General features: G+C 39.1%; 2 protein-coding genes across 2 annotated transcripts; one reads left to right on the top strand and one right to left on the bottom strand.

Moving 5' to 3' along the window:
- Positions 1 to 202: 202 nt before the first annotated feature.
- Positions 203 to 4070, bottom strand: col19a1 (collagen, type XIX, alpha 1; the record flags this gene model as incomplete). The annotated part of the gene is made up of 5 exons (XM_079559412.1): positions 203 to 292; positions 1202 to 1598; positions 2348 to 2480; positions 2993 to 3079; positions 4049 to 4070. The coding sequence occupies 5 exons, from the start codon at positions 4068 to 4070 to the stop codon at positions 203 to 205; spliced, it is 729 nt and encodes a 242-aa protein (XP_079415538.1).
- Positions 4071 to 6040: 1970 nt separating this feature from the next.
- On the top strand, positions 6041 to 13537 carry fam135a (family with sequence similarity 135 member A). Its single transcript, XM_079559515.1, has 20 exons — positions 6041 to 6167; positions 6946 to 7025; positions 7109 to 7248; positions 7351 to 7421; positions 7504 to 7677; positions 7767 to 7893; positions 8109 to 8262; positions 8650 to 8727; positions 9038 to 9087; positions 9167 to 9325; positions 9425 to 9498; positions 9605 to 9759; positions 9834 to 11649; positions 11748 to 11908; positions 11994 to 12085; positions 12194 to 12291; positions 12357 to 12508; positions 12579 to 12689; positions 12764 to 12877; positions 13003 to 13537. The coding sequence occupies exons 1-20, from the start codon at positions 6091 to 6093 to the stop codon at positions 13206 to 13208; spliced, it is 4089 nt and encodes a 1362-aa protein (XP_079415641.1). The 5' UTR covers positions 6041 to 6090; the 3' UTR covers positions 13209 to 13537.
- Positions 13538 to 14668: the final 1131 nt, after the last annotated feature.

Genomic DNA, 14668 nt, shown 5'->3' on the forward strand with positions numbered 1-14668 from the left:
ACTGGCCTCATGTATATTCATGCTATTCTGAATACAGACAGGGATTGGCGGGTTTGTGAAGAGGAACAGAAGGGGAGGGTCATCGCGGTCCGGGCCTGTGCTAAATTTGTATTGTTTTGTGAAGAAAAAAACTAAACTATACAAAAACATAGGCCTTTCGAATAACTCAAGAGCAAATACTAGCAAACACGTGCATTTTTATTCATACCATTGTCGTGGCTGAAAGATCATAGCAGGCATCCTTTCTGGCACGGGCCACGTCGCAGTGAATCAGCATGGACTGGAGTTCAAACTAGAATAGGAATGGGAAGAACATGTTTTAGGCCTAGTTTATGTGTTGCATTTTGCTTATCCACCTATAATAACCATAAAGTGCTGATCCAGTATTGCCCCCTCCAGGATTTTCATGTATTCAGAGTTGAGGTTACACCCCCTACGCACGCACGCAGAGTCTAGATTTTAGCGCGCTTGTTTGCGTTATTAATTGGTCATAAACTTGCTCCTGAAAATTGATCTGTGGCTTAACTGAGGGGTGTATGGTTTGAACTTGGGCATGAGCAAAGAAAAACAGAAAATAAATAGTGCACGTGTCTACCTCATTAGAGGGGACTTCCTGCAGTGTTTATTTGTGTGCAAGATCTAAAGGCAATAGGAAAACATTTGCTGCGGAAACACATTGGTCATTTAAGTGCTGGTGGAGGCCTTTGTCCTACAATTCATTTTCTGTCTCAAATGTGTTTTGTCATTGTCATCGCACAATGATGTGAGATGCTTGAACAGAAATAAAAGTTAAACATGATTAACCTTTAACCCCCCGAAAAATAGCGACAAAAACGAGAAGAAAACGCAACAAAAAAGTGACCATAAAGAGACACAAAAGAGTAATAAATAAGTGACCAAAATGCAACAATGAAGCGACAAAAAGGGGCGAAAGTGCTACTAGAAAGCGACAAAAACTAAAAAAAACTAAAAAAAATTAGAAAAGTGAAAAAAGTGCCAGCAACACCGCGAGGAAAAAGATAATATCAGTTTTTCTAGGCTGTAGCTTTTAAATGAGGCGTTACACTGGCCTATAGGGTGTAAGCTCCAGTCGAGAAGCTTTTAGATTTGGGTAAAGCCGAACTGGAGACAATGTACTCGGTTAAAGCGGGGGGGGTAAGAGGTTAAGTTGTGGCATCATATTATTATTATTCAGCCTTACCGGAACTGCAATGACTGGATTGTCCTTAAGTTTTCCTATCACTGTAAAGCCATCCAGACTGACTGTCTGTCTTGTAGGTAAAATCTGAGAGCCAACCAGGACACAGTCTACAAACAGGGAGACAGAGTCTTTGCCGATGTCCAGGAGTATCTGGTGCCACTTGTCATCGAAGAGTGACGGCAGGGGACCAAAGACTACTGTGTGCTTCATGGAGTCTGTCCCAGTGGAGGTAAACTCTAGATTCTGCGACTCCCCATTGAGGCTCACAGCAAGTTGTTCCTCTCCATTCACATCTTGCATCTGCCAGATATTCCACGTTTTACTGATCGTTGTGTCACTCATCCGCAGCTCACTCACAAAGGCAAACTCGGCTGGTAGTCCCAATGGATAAGCTGATCTGGAGATAAAACAAGTAATACATTTTTTGAATTCACTAAAATTAATTTTACATTTGTTTTCACAGTGAAAGCACTAAAGGTTTTGCGTAGTACTTCAAATCAAATACAATTTGTTTTCCATCAGTAATTTTAACAAAGTTTATAGTTATATTTATATGATTTCTATTACAGATCCCCATTAGTTATTATCACAGCAATGGCTATTCTTCCTGGGGTCCACAGACACATTCAGGTTAGTACTCAATCAATTAAAATGTCATTCATATTCATCTTTTCTGGGTGCTGTGTTTTAAAGAATAGACCAATGATTTATGAACTTTTCACACCAAGTGAGTGCCATCTCAAAATATCTGACGTTCCAAGTACCATCACATAAAATACTTTACCATCCAAGTACCACCAGATCTAGTTCAAAATCAAATCTGGGCTAAACAAGGTCTGAACATGAGCACTGCCTGAAGAAGCTCAAGCACCACCATTGGTACCACAGTTTGAAACCTACTGGAATAGGCTATGCATAATTATCACAGAATGGTTTGATTAAATAACAGGGATTGAGATTTTAAACGTTAGTAATCTATGATAATTCCTAGTAGTAAATGACGTGTGTCTTATGCTTTTAGGCAAGATTTTGAGGCAGGGTTCGGCCCATTCAGCACCATGGACAGGGTGTGGGGTGCTGTGCCATCTTTACCACTAGGTGACACTGTTCACATAATTAATAGCTGCAAAAGTAGCAGCCCCTTACCTTGTGTTTATTCTGAAGTTAAAGGTTGGGCCAATGTGATAGGCAGCATGTTGAGGAGATGATCCCGTGACCTTTTTGACAGTCCCTCTTCGTGCAAGCTCAGCAATATGGAACTTGGACATCATGTAAAACCCTATGAAGTCATAATACATCTGGTATTGAAACAGTTATCAATCAGTATCAAAAGTACACAAGCAGATTTTGATTATACAATGAATGCTCGATGACCGCTGTAGAAATAGCCTATTAGAAAACATGTATATGGCAAGTAACGGTTAAGGTATTGATTGTTACTGTAATGAACAGATCATAGCCTTTTCTTTTTTTTAAACTATGGGCATCACTGAAAGTAATTTGGCGATCTTGTAATGACCTTACCCTGTATGTTGGCTGTGTAGTCATGAAAAAATAGATATTTATGGTCACACTTTACAGGCCAGACAAATTCTGATGTACAGCTTTATGTGTTGACTGAACATGTCTGAAAATGAAATATTAGTGTCCCTCACAATAAAATGGGCACGTTTTCAGACATGTGGAGACACTGGCATAAAATGGCTTTTTAATTGTGCATTTTATTTCAGTGTTTTGATGGACCACAAGGCCAGAATGAAGTTGCATTGAATTGAATAGAATATGATCTACCTGGGAAAGTTTCTTCTCCAACACTGACCAAGGGACACATGGATTGCTCCTCAAAATGAGCTCCAATATCAGGCGAAAATCTCACAGCTACAAAATCAAAATAAATCAAATGGTTAGCTGATTTACCACACACACAATGGTGTGAGTGTGTTTTTAGGGAAAGTAATAAAAGAGTTGTTTGTAAAGCTGGTCTTGTTTATTGAATAAATATTAGACCCTTGTGTGTGCACATTCATGCCTTTTGCCTTTAACACTTCGGCTCAAAATTAGCTTCTTTTAAATACAGTATGAGGACAGACAGTCAAATGTGTGAATGATGTATAAGCCTCTCAAGATAGATAATTTAAAATGGCTTTTACTTCTGCTTTTGGACTATACTAACTCAATGGGAACATAGTTCAAATGATCTGTTCTATAGTACATGCTGAAATCCATGCAACTGCAGCGGAAACACAAGTCATGAAAAAATTGATAAAAAACAGCACTGTGTAAAAAGAGTTATGCAAGAAAGTAAAATAAGTATGCTTCATGAAGTAAAATTGTTTGTTTAAAGATTTCTTAAATGTTATAGACTTACTTTGTGTATGAAGTCCAGTGCCGCGACACTGTGGGATCTTATGAAAGATGCACAGCATGAATATAAAGATACTCCTGAGGATCATATATAATTAGTATTTTGGCAATATTATTGAGTAAATTAGTGAGAAATAGTCAATTAAAAAGAACACCTAGTGATTCCAGTGAAGATAAAACAAAGACCCATGCAGCGTGTAAACTTTACGAGTACTAAGTGCTTCTACTTCTACGGAGTCTTGCCCAAATATGCACAGAAAGTCCATGGAATTGTATTTTCATCAATTAGAATTGTGTTGTGCATATTCATAACAATATATAATAATGAAAGATTTTTCATTTTGTTTTTTTCTTGCACCTAAAAGTGATGTTTTGGGCATCAAAAACAGCACTTTTGTGGGACAAGAAATAATGATTTTCTTTGTTTTATCCTTACTGCATGGTCTTCAGATTTTGTTGATGCGCATGTCTGCTCAGTTTTACCTTTTGACTCCTGCCATGTCATTGCTTGATGAAGAAGTGATATTTTTATCGCCTTAGCAGTGGAGACCCCAGGGGAGAAGACGATCCTGGAAAAGGACTTTCAGCTGGAATAAAGCCACATGTCACTGTGGGCTTCTTATAGCTGTGGCCATTATTTATTTGCCAAGTGTCAACACTATTAACGCTCCGCTGTGTCAACTCCACATTCCTAGGCTTCACCCACAGGAGTAGACCAGTGGTTACCAAAGTGGGGTCCAGGGCCTTCGGGGGCCTCAGTTGCATTGCAAGGGGGCCCACAAAGCAGTGAAAAATATTTAATTTGGATTTAACATGTAGCCTGTTTGTTAAAGACAGCGACCCTGAATCAATATTTAGCCCACAGTAATTTGTTATTTTATATCTACACTTAAGGATTCCCAGTCATCAAGGTGTAGCCTAAATGGACGCAGGGATTCTTTTTTTTTTTGGGACGTTTTGAAAATTATAAAATTTACTTCAGGGCCAAAGTTGTGGTCCCATCTTGAAATAGAGTGGGCGATAACACATCAGATGGTGCTATTATTGTACTGATAATCAGCATACTGATCAATTGCAAATGATAAAAAAATAAAATAAAAAAAGGTTTTATTTACCTATTTTGTCGCCGTGATATAAGTTAAAAAGAAGAAGGAAAAAAAACACATAACTGCAAGCTATAGATTCCCCGTATTGGGTGGCACATTTGCATAGGCTACTGTGTACCGCTTTGGTGTGGCGTTGCCGTGACGCACAGCTATGTGTTCATAAAAGTGTGCAGCTGGAGCCTGCTGTCAGCTCAGATTGAGCTCGACTGCTGCTGTCAGTCCATAGTGGCACTACCGAGCAAAGTACAGGGACATATATTCCGGGCAGGTGCTACCTCACATTTACCAAACTCAGAAGTAGGGCTGCTATCAGTGATTGCTGTTTTCTGTCCTGTGACACAAAAAGACGACGTGGGACTGAAATAGAAGCTAACGTTGGTTAGCTAGCTAATGTTAGCTTACCAACGCAATGGTAAGTAGGCTAGCCTGCTACTCTGCTGTTAGACCGGTGACCACTGTATTTACATTGCTAACGTTAGGTGAACTGCTAGTCTTGACAAAATTGGTCGAAATTAACATGAATATATTGTTTTGGAGTGTACAGTATAAACCCAGCGTTACTTTGAACCTGGTTATTTGTGGCCTTTCGCACAGATTCCACCTGTAACATGCAAAACCACTATAGTTTATCAAAAATATGTTACTGTTTCCTTTACACTGTCTCTTTCCCCTTGTACAAGCTTTGTGAAATACTTCCCTTTTAGCAAAATCTTGTGCAATTCTTGTCAACGCAGGCAACAGGAATTATGCCACCAAGCTATCTCTAGTAGTAGACTGAAACGAAGATTTAATGATCTTTACGTTATTATTTCCATTTGGTCCCTATTATTGTTGTGATTATAATTTAGTATAGTTTTATTTTAACATTTAAACATATACACCTTTTACAGGCTTCAGTCACTAATTATTAGTGCAGCAACTCATTTACTGAAAGTCATGTGTACAAAATATTGTCTGTGTTCATCCCAGTATATTTTTTGTGTCTTGTGCTCGAAGATAAATGTGTAAATAATTTATTCATACCATACATTACTAATTCAATAGGTGTCACTCTGCTTATTTCAGCAAATATACTTCAGTTGTGTGTCCAAACAATATTTCAAACCACACGTCAAAAAATATAAGTGGTCAGGAGCTATACATTTATTTACAGGCCGTTTTAGTATGGATAAATATTTGCTTTGTGTTTAAATAGCTTGGTTTAGGTCCTTACCCTCTATGCAAGTCTCCTATTTCAATTCAACAGCCACAACAATGCCCCAACTGCCATTCTACTACCTCTAGCAATCTGACCTGTGCTGTCTCTTCTATTTGATTCATGAATTAAGTTTTGGTGTGCACATAATAATGTTTATGCCCTTAGGCCATAAACAAACATAACCTGGGTGATGTGCGGCAGCAGCGCCTATAGAGCCCAAGATGACTGAAATTCAGGCCACAGTGGAGTTTTCTGTGGAGCTCCACAAGTTTTACAATGTGGACTTGTTTCAACGCGGGTGAGTAATAATATATGCGTCTGTGAGGGCCGTGCAAAATCTCAAACAATACAGGCAAACCCTTAGGACTGAGATCTTACACAAACACATGATCTACTTTAAAATGTAGACAGAAAAAGTATTCCTTCAATAAAGTTACACCTTAATTCAAAAGAAATGTATGTAACTCGATGGTATGCGTGCAGTGTTTTTAATTCAAATAGAAAAAAAGAGTTTAAGGCTTTGTTTTAGCAGTAGCTATGTGCAACATCTGCAAATGAGGAGATATTTCATCAGTTTGGGCAGATACTCCTTCAGCGTGTCACTGCTTGAAGAGCTCAGGTTTACTACATGAGTGACTGCTAAAGAAAGTGCTCATTATTCATTTATACAAGCTGCAGTGTCATTTTCCTTCAGAGGTACCTGTAGCTAACTAGTGCATTTTGCTGCGGGTGCATCACTTAACCTCTGATGCCTGTGATTGTATAACTGATCTGCATCTTCTGTTCAATATACCAGTGTACAAATATTGCTGGGTCCTAAGACTGAGACTATGGTGGCTCAGTTGATCCTTAATTGGATAATTTGTTTAAATTTAGTGTATTTTTTTGTGTGAAAATGTCACTCATTGCTCCTATTTACTTTTTTTTTATGAATCAGTTTGTAATCTGTGTTTAGTCATTTGTGTACATGTAAAATAATATTAGTACTTTCACTAGTTTAGAATTTGTTCAGCTTGCTTTCAGGGCATGTAATCTTGTGTAATCATAATCTTAAACAATAGTGATGTTTATAACAGATTCTACCAGATCCGTGGCAGTGTCAAGGTGCCTCCACGAGTCCCACACAAAGTTGAGGCCAGTCTGCTGCATCCAGGAGGTACACCAGTACTTATTTTGTCTCACTATAACCTCATTCTTGAATGCTTTGATCAACATCAGATAACATTATTATTGTTTTAGGTTCTGATCTGGCATTTCCTGCTTCAGTCCAAGATGATGTCATCTGTAGCAAAACTTTCCAAATCCTGTACAAGAATGAAGAGGTGGTTGTCAATGATGTCCTCCTTTTCAAAGTCATGATGCTCCTTGATGAAAAGAAGGTACATATTAAGATGTAGCTCCTGTTTATGGAATGCACATTTTCCATTGAATGGTGTATGTAAAGTTCCTAAATTCATCAATCTTTATATTATTTTTATCAGGTGGAAGAAACCCTGAATGAAATGGATTTTCAGCTCTTTTTGGATTTGTACTTTACTGATGGAGATTACACGTGTGTATAGAAACTGAATTCTATGTCATATTGACTTGACTGGTTTGGACTGAATTGTTAAAAGGATGTTCTTTCCTTTTAGGTCTGAGGATCCAAATTCGTTGCAGAACATTAGCGGCCGCTCCCTTCGATTGCACTTTAGTCTTCAAAAAGGCATTCATCAACACATCAATGTCATGTTTGACTATTTCCACCTCTCTGTCATTTCTGTTGCCGTCCACGCCTCCCTTGTGGCACTACATCAGCCTCTGATTGGGTTAGCATTTTGCCTGTAACATTATGAAGACTAACATGTTCTTGCAGTGTGTCATAACCTATTTTTATTTGTGATTTCTATTTTCTTAGTTTTCCTCGACCAGTGAAAAGTACATGGCTCAACCGCAATGCTCCAGTTCAGAGTAAAGACTCGGTTATTCCATCGCTGGAGAATGTGGTGTTTGGGAGTAACTATGTTAAGCAGGTGTCTCCAGATGTAAGTTCCTCACAGTTCTCAGGGAGCACATTGACAGCAGTTGTACATGACTTGGATCAACAAAAGTAATGAGTAATAACCAGAGGAGGCATAGACTTGGGTGTGACTACATTTTAATGTTTTTGTAAAGAACAATGCATTGCGTTGCGCTACAGTAACCTTCCCACAAATATAATTGTACCTGTCATTTGGGAACCTTCTTGTGTTTTGTCCAGGGTCGAACATTTGTGATATCTGGCCACTGTCTTCAGCACGCCTATGGTCTGCATCAAAGCCTTTGCTCCAACCTTTTAGCTGCCTATCAAGGGCTCTTTGGTTACTTCACCAATATTACCAAGGATCTGCCGTCCTCACATCGCCTCGAATTAGGTACAATGCTATTCAATATTACTTAAATGTTATGCTTGGGCATGTTCTACCCTATAAATATCCATATTTTAAGTGTCCGGTTTGTTTGCATCAAAGAAAACTGATATATTGCTGTTTTATAGTTTAATCACATGATTTTTTGTGAGGTTCATAACATTTCACCCATTTCCCTACCTACGACGAATGCATTTTTTTCAGTAGTGACATTCATTCATTAAATATTATATTAAAAATACTGAAGTAGATTAGAAACTAAACTAGCGTAACACACCTACATTTGCTTTCATAACTGCGATAATATATATTAGAAAGTACTAACTCCTTAACAAATTTAAACAACTGCCGGTACAAAACAATTATAAATTAAATTATGTGCAATCTTACTAGCTAAACCCAGCATGCAAGTCCTTTATGAGCGAGTTCTCAGAAGACCCTATCCTCGAAGTCAAAGACACGTCTACATAGGTATGTCCAGAACATTTCAGTACCTCAAACCGGAGTGACCTCTTGCCTTCTTTTCTTGTGCAGTTTCACCACTTTGAATATGCAGTCTAAGGGTTTCTCCTCTGTTGTCTTGCTCATCTTTTACCAAAAATAATGGCTATTGTTTCCACTCTTTTGACAGTCACGTCAAATTTTTATCAGTGACTTTAACAAATGCATTCATTTCCCACATTCATTTCAAAACTTCATACATGCTGGTTTCTGAAAAACAAACCAATAAGACAAAACGTTGTACTAGTAAAATAAAAATCCTTACTTGTTTTTTCTTCAGAACAACTTGACTTAGAGGCACGTTTAGCTGATTTATGTGAACAAATCAAGGTATGTTTGTTTCTTCCTTTCATATTTGCCCATTAATTGAAATTATTATTATTATTATTAATCTATGATATGATTTCAGACAAAGGCAGAATCCCCTGATGAGTTGGCTGAGTTGGTGAATATGAATTTGGCCCAGCTCTGCTCTCTGCTGATGGCCCTTTGGGGTCAGTTCTTAGAGGTGGTTTCTCTACAAGAACATGTCGCCGCTATTTTGGCGATGGAGCATCATACGCTAAGAGTATGTTGTCAGAGCTTTTTATTATGTTAAATATGGTGTGATAATTTTGTCTAATCTTAATACTCTCATATGAATATGTAAACTCCAAACTCTTTGCAGGTCAGGCGTTTTTCTGAGGCTTTCTTTTGTTTAGAGCACCCCAGACAGTCTGCTCTAGCATATCAGGAGCTTCAGTAAGTAAGATTGGCATCCACCGCTTGAAGATGAAGCGCAGTATTTTGCCAAGTCAAGTCAGCACTTGTAACTGACATATTTCCTCTGCAATGTTTTCTTGCATAGTGCGCACAGTCACCAACAAATGACTAACGCAATCAAAAGCTCCAGCTATTTCCTGTCTCTGCCGCCACTTCCTGTGGAATGTGCAGACCTGGATGGTGACGTTAACTCCCTGCCAATCATCTTTGAGGACAGATACCTCGATTCTATAACTGAAGGTTAGAAAACACTCTTGCACTTAACTTGTATTCTACTCGTCACATTATATATTATATTTTGTGTCTTTGCACAGATCGAGATGGCCCTTGGCTCGGCCTGAACAATGCACGGAGTGGCTCTGTCTCTGGTAAAAGTGAAAAGTGTAAAGACTCCAACATTGCAGCCAGCCCCATTCCCGAGTCTTTGTGCAGCTCAGAAGATAACACCTGTCCTGAGTATGAGCCTCCACCTAAATCTAGGGGAAAGTCTGTCAAGTCAAAGAAATTATCCAAGACTGAAAACTCCAAAAAACTGATCAGACAAGGCTCAAAAGACTCTGTTGTTCTTGTGGGGTACAAGAACCTAAAAGCTCCTTTTAGTGAAACAAAACCTAAGGAAAAAGATGGACCTACTAACCGGGAGGAAGACAAGGGTACAATCGAAGTGGACCCAAGTAGCTGTGTTAAGACTAATGCCATTACAGGTTCCACATTAACACCTCTTGTTAAAAGTGCTGTTAAATCGGTTTCTGATGACAGTTTAAGTATGACTAACTCAGATTCACAGAAGCTTCCTCAGGCAGGTACTGGGGCTTTAAGTGCATGCGACAAGTTGTTAACCGAAGGCCAAGAGGACGTACTGGACTTAAACTCGACACAGTGGTCTGGGATCAAGCAAATTGAAGTGAAACCTAGTAACAAGGACCCGTACCAAGGAGACAAAGTCACAGTAATCCTGCCTTGTAGAACTGAACGGACTTGCAGCAGTAACATTTCTGATATTAGCCAGACAGCTTGCTGCGACTCTCCATTGGACTCTGTTTTTAGTAATGAGCCACCATGTAACAGTCAGTCTTGTCAGGTTACTGTACAAGTCAAAAGTGAATGTATTAGACTGCCCAATGTTCGAGCCCCTAGTGCCTCCTCGCACCTGTCAGACTCTGGGATCGAGAGTGAGCCAAGTTCGTTTGCTCAATTTACTCCAGCACCACAGACATTTGTAGGACTGGGTACCCAAGAGTCATCTGCTGTTATTCAACAAATGGAGAAACCAATTTTGAGCCCTCCGCTACGCTTCGTTCAACAAGTTGCACAGAAGCCTAGTTTACCTGGTGCCACAGATCTGCTGAATTCAAAGAACACTAGTGCTGTTAGTGGAGTCCAGTCCTCTCTCACCTCTATCACATCTTTACCCTCAGATGAAGAGGGCTCTTCAAGAGAGTCCATTGGAGCAGATAACAGAGGGAGAAAGTCCAGTGTCCTGGTACAAGAACAAAGTTTGGTTTTCTCTGGAATTAACTCTAGCCAGTCTAGCACTGTGATAGATGACTCAATACTGTCAAAATGTGATTTTGAAACAGACCCAAAGTTGCTAGGTTTTTCTGAACTTGAGGGAGTAGTTCAGCCCGAGAGTAAAGAATCCCGCAGTGAAGGCCACACAGCCTGCCCCTCTAGTAACTCTGCCACAAGCAGCACTGACCTAGTGAAGCGTGGAATGGTGGAGAACTACTTTGGCTCGTGTTCAAGTACAGATGTGTCTGAGATCAGTCCTATCGAAACATCTGCTGTTACACTGGGCATCCAAGGATCTCAGATTGAAGACGATGAGGATGAGCCCGAGAGTGAGATGATTGAGAATGGTTATTATGAAGAAGGAGATGGCTATGCTTTTCTGAATGGTGTTGCTGATGAGGAGCAAAATGAAGTTGTTTGTGCTGCTGCTCAGGAGACAAGTCATTTATTTGGGCATCATAGCCATCATCACGACACACATTTCTCAACTCTTCCAATCTGTTCAAAGTTAGTCTCTCAAACTTCTGCGCGCAGCTTGGGACGACCGTCTTGTGCCTCCTCCTCACTTTCTTCGTGTTTGAAGTGGTATGAATGTGCCCCCACATCACAGATGAAAGCGTACGTTATTTCCTGCAATTTCATTTTTCTTTATCTCTCCTTTGTACATTTACTTGTTATGAGCATGATTGAATTTGTCAAATTATCTAATCATGAAGGTTCATCAGGGCGAAAGAGGAAATGAAGCAGCTAAAGCTCCCAGGCTTCTTGTACAGTGATGTGCCGGAGTTGGCGTCTACTGTGCCCTACTTTAGTTTGGAGGAGGATGAAAGCTGCACCGAGGGCATCCACCTCATCGTCTGTGTGCATGGTCTGGATGGTGAGCGGAAAGATTTAAGATGTGCTTACAATTTCTAAATTGCAGCAAGTACCATTGTTTTAATTTGGGTGTTGTATTTTAACAGGTAACAGTGCAGATCTTAGACTAGTTAAAACCTACCTAGAGCTTGGACTGCCTGGTGCACGTATCGACTTTCTCATGTCTGAGAGAAACCAGGTGACTAATTTATTTGATTACTATTACTATTTTGTTCATATTATGTGCTTTGGGGTTTTTAGTTTACTTTGTATTCATGCATCGTAGTTAAACAGCCTTTTTCAACAGAATGATACATTTGCCGACTTTGAATCCATGACCGACCGTCTCCTTGATGAAATAATTCAGTATATCCAGATTTACAGTCTCACCGTGTCCAAGATAAGGTAAATTAACTGTTTATGTAAATAGCTGTACCTGTGTATTTATTTTTTGTTTATGTGTCCATCAGCTTTGTGGGTCACTCCTTGGGAAACCTCATTGTACGCTCAGTGTTGACCCGGCCAAGGTTTAAATGTTACTTAAGCAGGCTGCACACTTTTCTGTCACTCTCTGGACCTCACCTCGGTACATTGTACAACAGTTCTGCTCTCGTCAATACAGGTATTGCACGGGACAATTTTGTGGGCTTTTTTCAACCCTGGAATTTTGATGAAACCATATTTTTCTCCAGGGCTCTGGTTTATGCAGAAGTGGAAGAAGTCGGGCTCACTTCTGCAGCTCACCTGTCGTGATCACTCTGACCCTCGCCAAACATTCCTTTACAAGCTCAGCAAAAAATCTGGTTGGTTTTCCTTATTTACTTCTATGCTAAACAAAGATATAACAAAAATATTGAACAATGGGCCATCTTTGCAGGTCTACAGTTTTTCAAGAATGTTGTGCTGGTTGGCTCACTGCAGGATCGCTATGTGCCATATCATTCTGCTCGCATAGAGATGTGCAAAACGGCACTAAAGGACAAACAGACGGGTAAGCAAAGTGTCTTAAGACATTGTGAAGATTAAACAAGTCTATTCTTCAAAATGAAATGTAAGTTTACAGACTCCATTCTAACTTCACCAATTGTAATATGGCTGTGCTTGGTTGTGGATCAGGTCCTGTGTATGCTGAGATGATTGAGAACCTGCTCTTGCCAGTCCTTCAGAACAAAGACTGTAATCTTGTGCGATATGATGTCATTCACGCTCTCCCCAACACGGCCAACTCCCTGATTGGTCGGGCTGCTCACATTGCGGTCTTGGATTCTGAGATCTTCCTGGAGAAGTTCTTCCTTGTTGCAGGCCTTAAGTTCTTTCAATGATACTGCAGCCAAAAAAAAAACAGGAAGCCAATACCTCACTTCATAGGAACATTTCTGGGTACGGTGTCTGGATGATCCGTAGGATTTTAAATGCAAATACTTTTTAATTGGGATAGTGAGAGGAAAATGTTGCAGATAATGTTTACTAATTTTATTTTTTTAACTGGCATTTTGTTTTATTATGTGGGGTTTGTTTGTTTAACCTCTTAACCAAATGCATTTTCTCCAGTTGAGCATTACAGTGTAACGCCTCATTTGAAAGCTAAGACCTACAAAACTAATCTATGCTTTTTCCTCATTATGATTATCACGTTTTCATCCTTTTTGTTTGTTTTCATCACATTTTTGTTGCTTTTTTGACAAACAAAATGCAATTGATGCGATTGATGCGATGAAAACACAATAAAAATGTGGCAAAAAAGACACAAAACTGATAAAAACGGGACAAATATGGCAAAAATGTCGACGACAAAGCAATGAAAACATAACGTGTTTTATCGGCTGAGAAGCTTTTAGATTTATGTAAAACTGGAGAAAATGTGCTTGGTTAAGGTGGGGGTTAAAAGTGTTTCCAGCGTCATTGGAGTGTTATTAATTTGTAATTACTAACCTAGTTATTCAATTTTAAATGGTTACCTGGAGATGTAGCTACTACTACAAAGTACAATTACTGTTTTGGTGAGCTTTCCCAAGTCAATCTGCACATAATAACCTCACCATTGCAAAGGTTTCTAATTTGAGACACTGCGTTGATTTGCACCACATCTACATTTTACAAACTTTTGTATAAAAATGTCATTTGTACGAGTTACTTTTTTTAATCAACAATTTTACATTGATTCTAAAAGCAACATTTTAAATGGGAATTGCAATAGATTGTTGCTTGGACTTTGCATCTTTGGCTTTTGGTGTATTTGGCATCGCAGCATTCTGCACATTTACCCAACCTGGTGTTGGGGGGGGGAGCTTTGCCTATATATATATATATATATATAATTATATATGTATATGAGGTTTATTACAAAAGTTTCAATCAAATTCCTTGACAGCAAAAAAGCACATGGTGGTCAAATGAAATAGTTTTATTCTGTGTATTTGCTTGGTAACTTTTAGTGATTATTTATGCCATTTAACTGGAAAGTATTGCCTGGAACAAAAATACTATGTTTATATATATAATACTCTATCATTAAAATGTATTTCATGAAAATGTCTGCATGTTTTAGCTGTTATGAGTTCCGTGCTGAATTATTACTGTTCTATTTTGAGTGGTCGGATTGGGTGATCTCAAATTTCAGTAAGTTCATATTAAAAATGACCAGTAGGTGTCCCTGCCGTCACTTGATCATATTGTACTGTATAACGATGCTACACACGCACACGCTTAGATTTATGATATCTAACGGGGGGGGGGGGGAGTCTCAATACAGCAATCAAATCTAATACATTTGATAGGTATT

This window comes from Gobius niger (genome assembly GCF_951799975.1).
Source record: "Gobius niger genome assembly, chromosome: 7".
Taxonomy (NCBI): domain Eukaryota; kingdom Metazoa; phylum Chordata; class Actinopteri; order Gobiiformes; family Gobiidae; genus Gobius; species Gobius niger.

Coding starts and splice junctions, on each gene's coding strand:
- fam135a (XM_079559515.1), top strand. CDS start 6,091: ATGACTGAAATTCAGGCCACAGTGGAGTTTTCTGTGGAGCTCCACAAG. Junction 8,263..8,649: donor CTCACATCGCCTCGAATTAG/GTACAATGCTAT, acceptor CAATCTTACTAG/CTAAACCCAGCATGCAAGTC. Junction 12,292..12,356: donor CTCACCGTGTCCAAGATAAG/GTAAATTAACTG, acceptor TGTGTCCATCAG/CTTTGTGGGTCACTCCTTGG.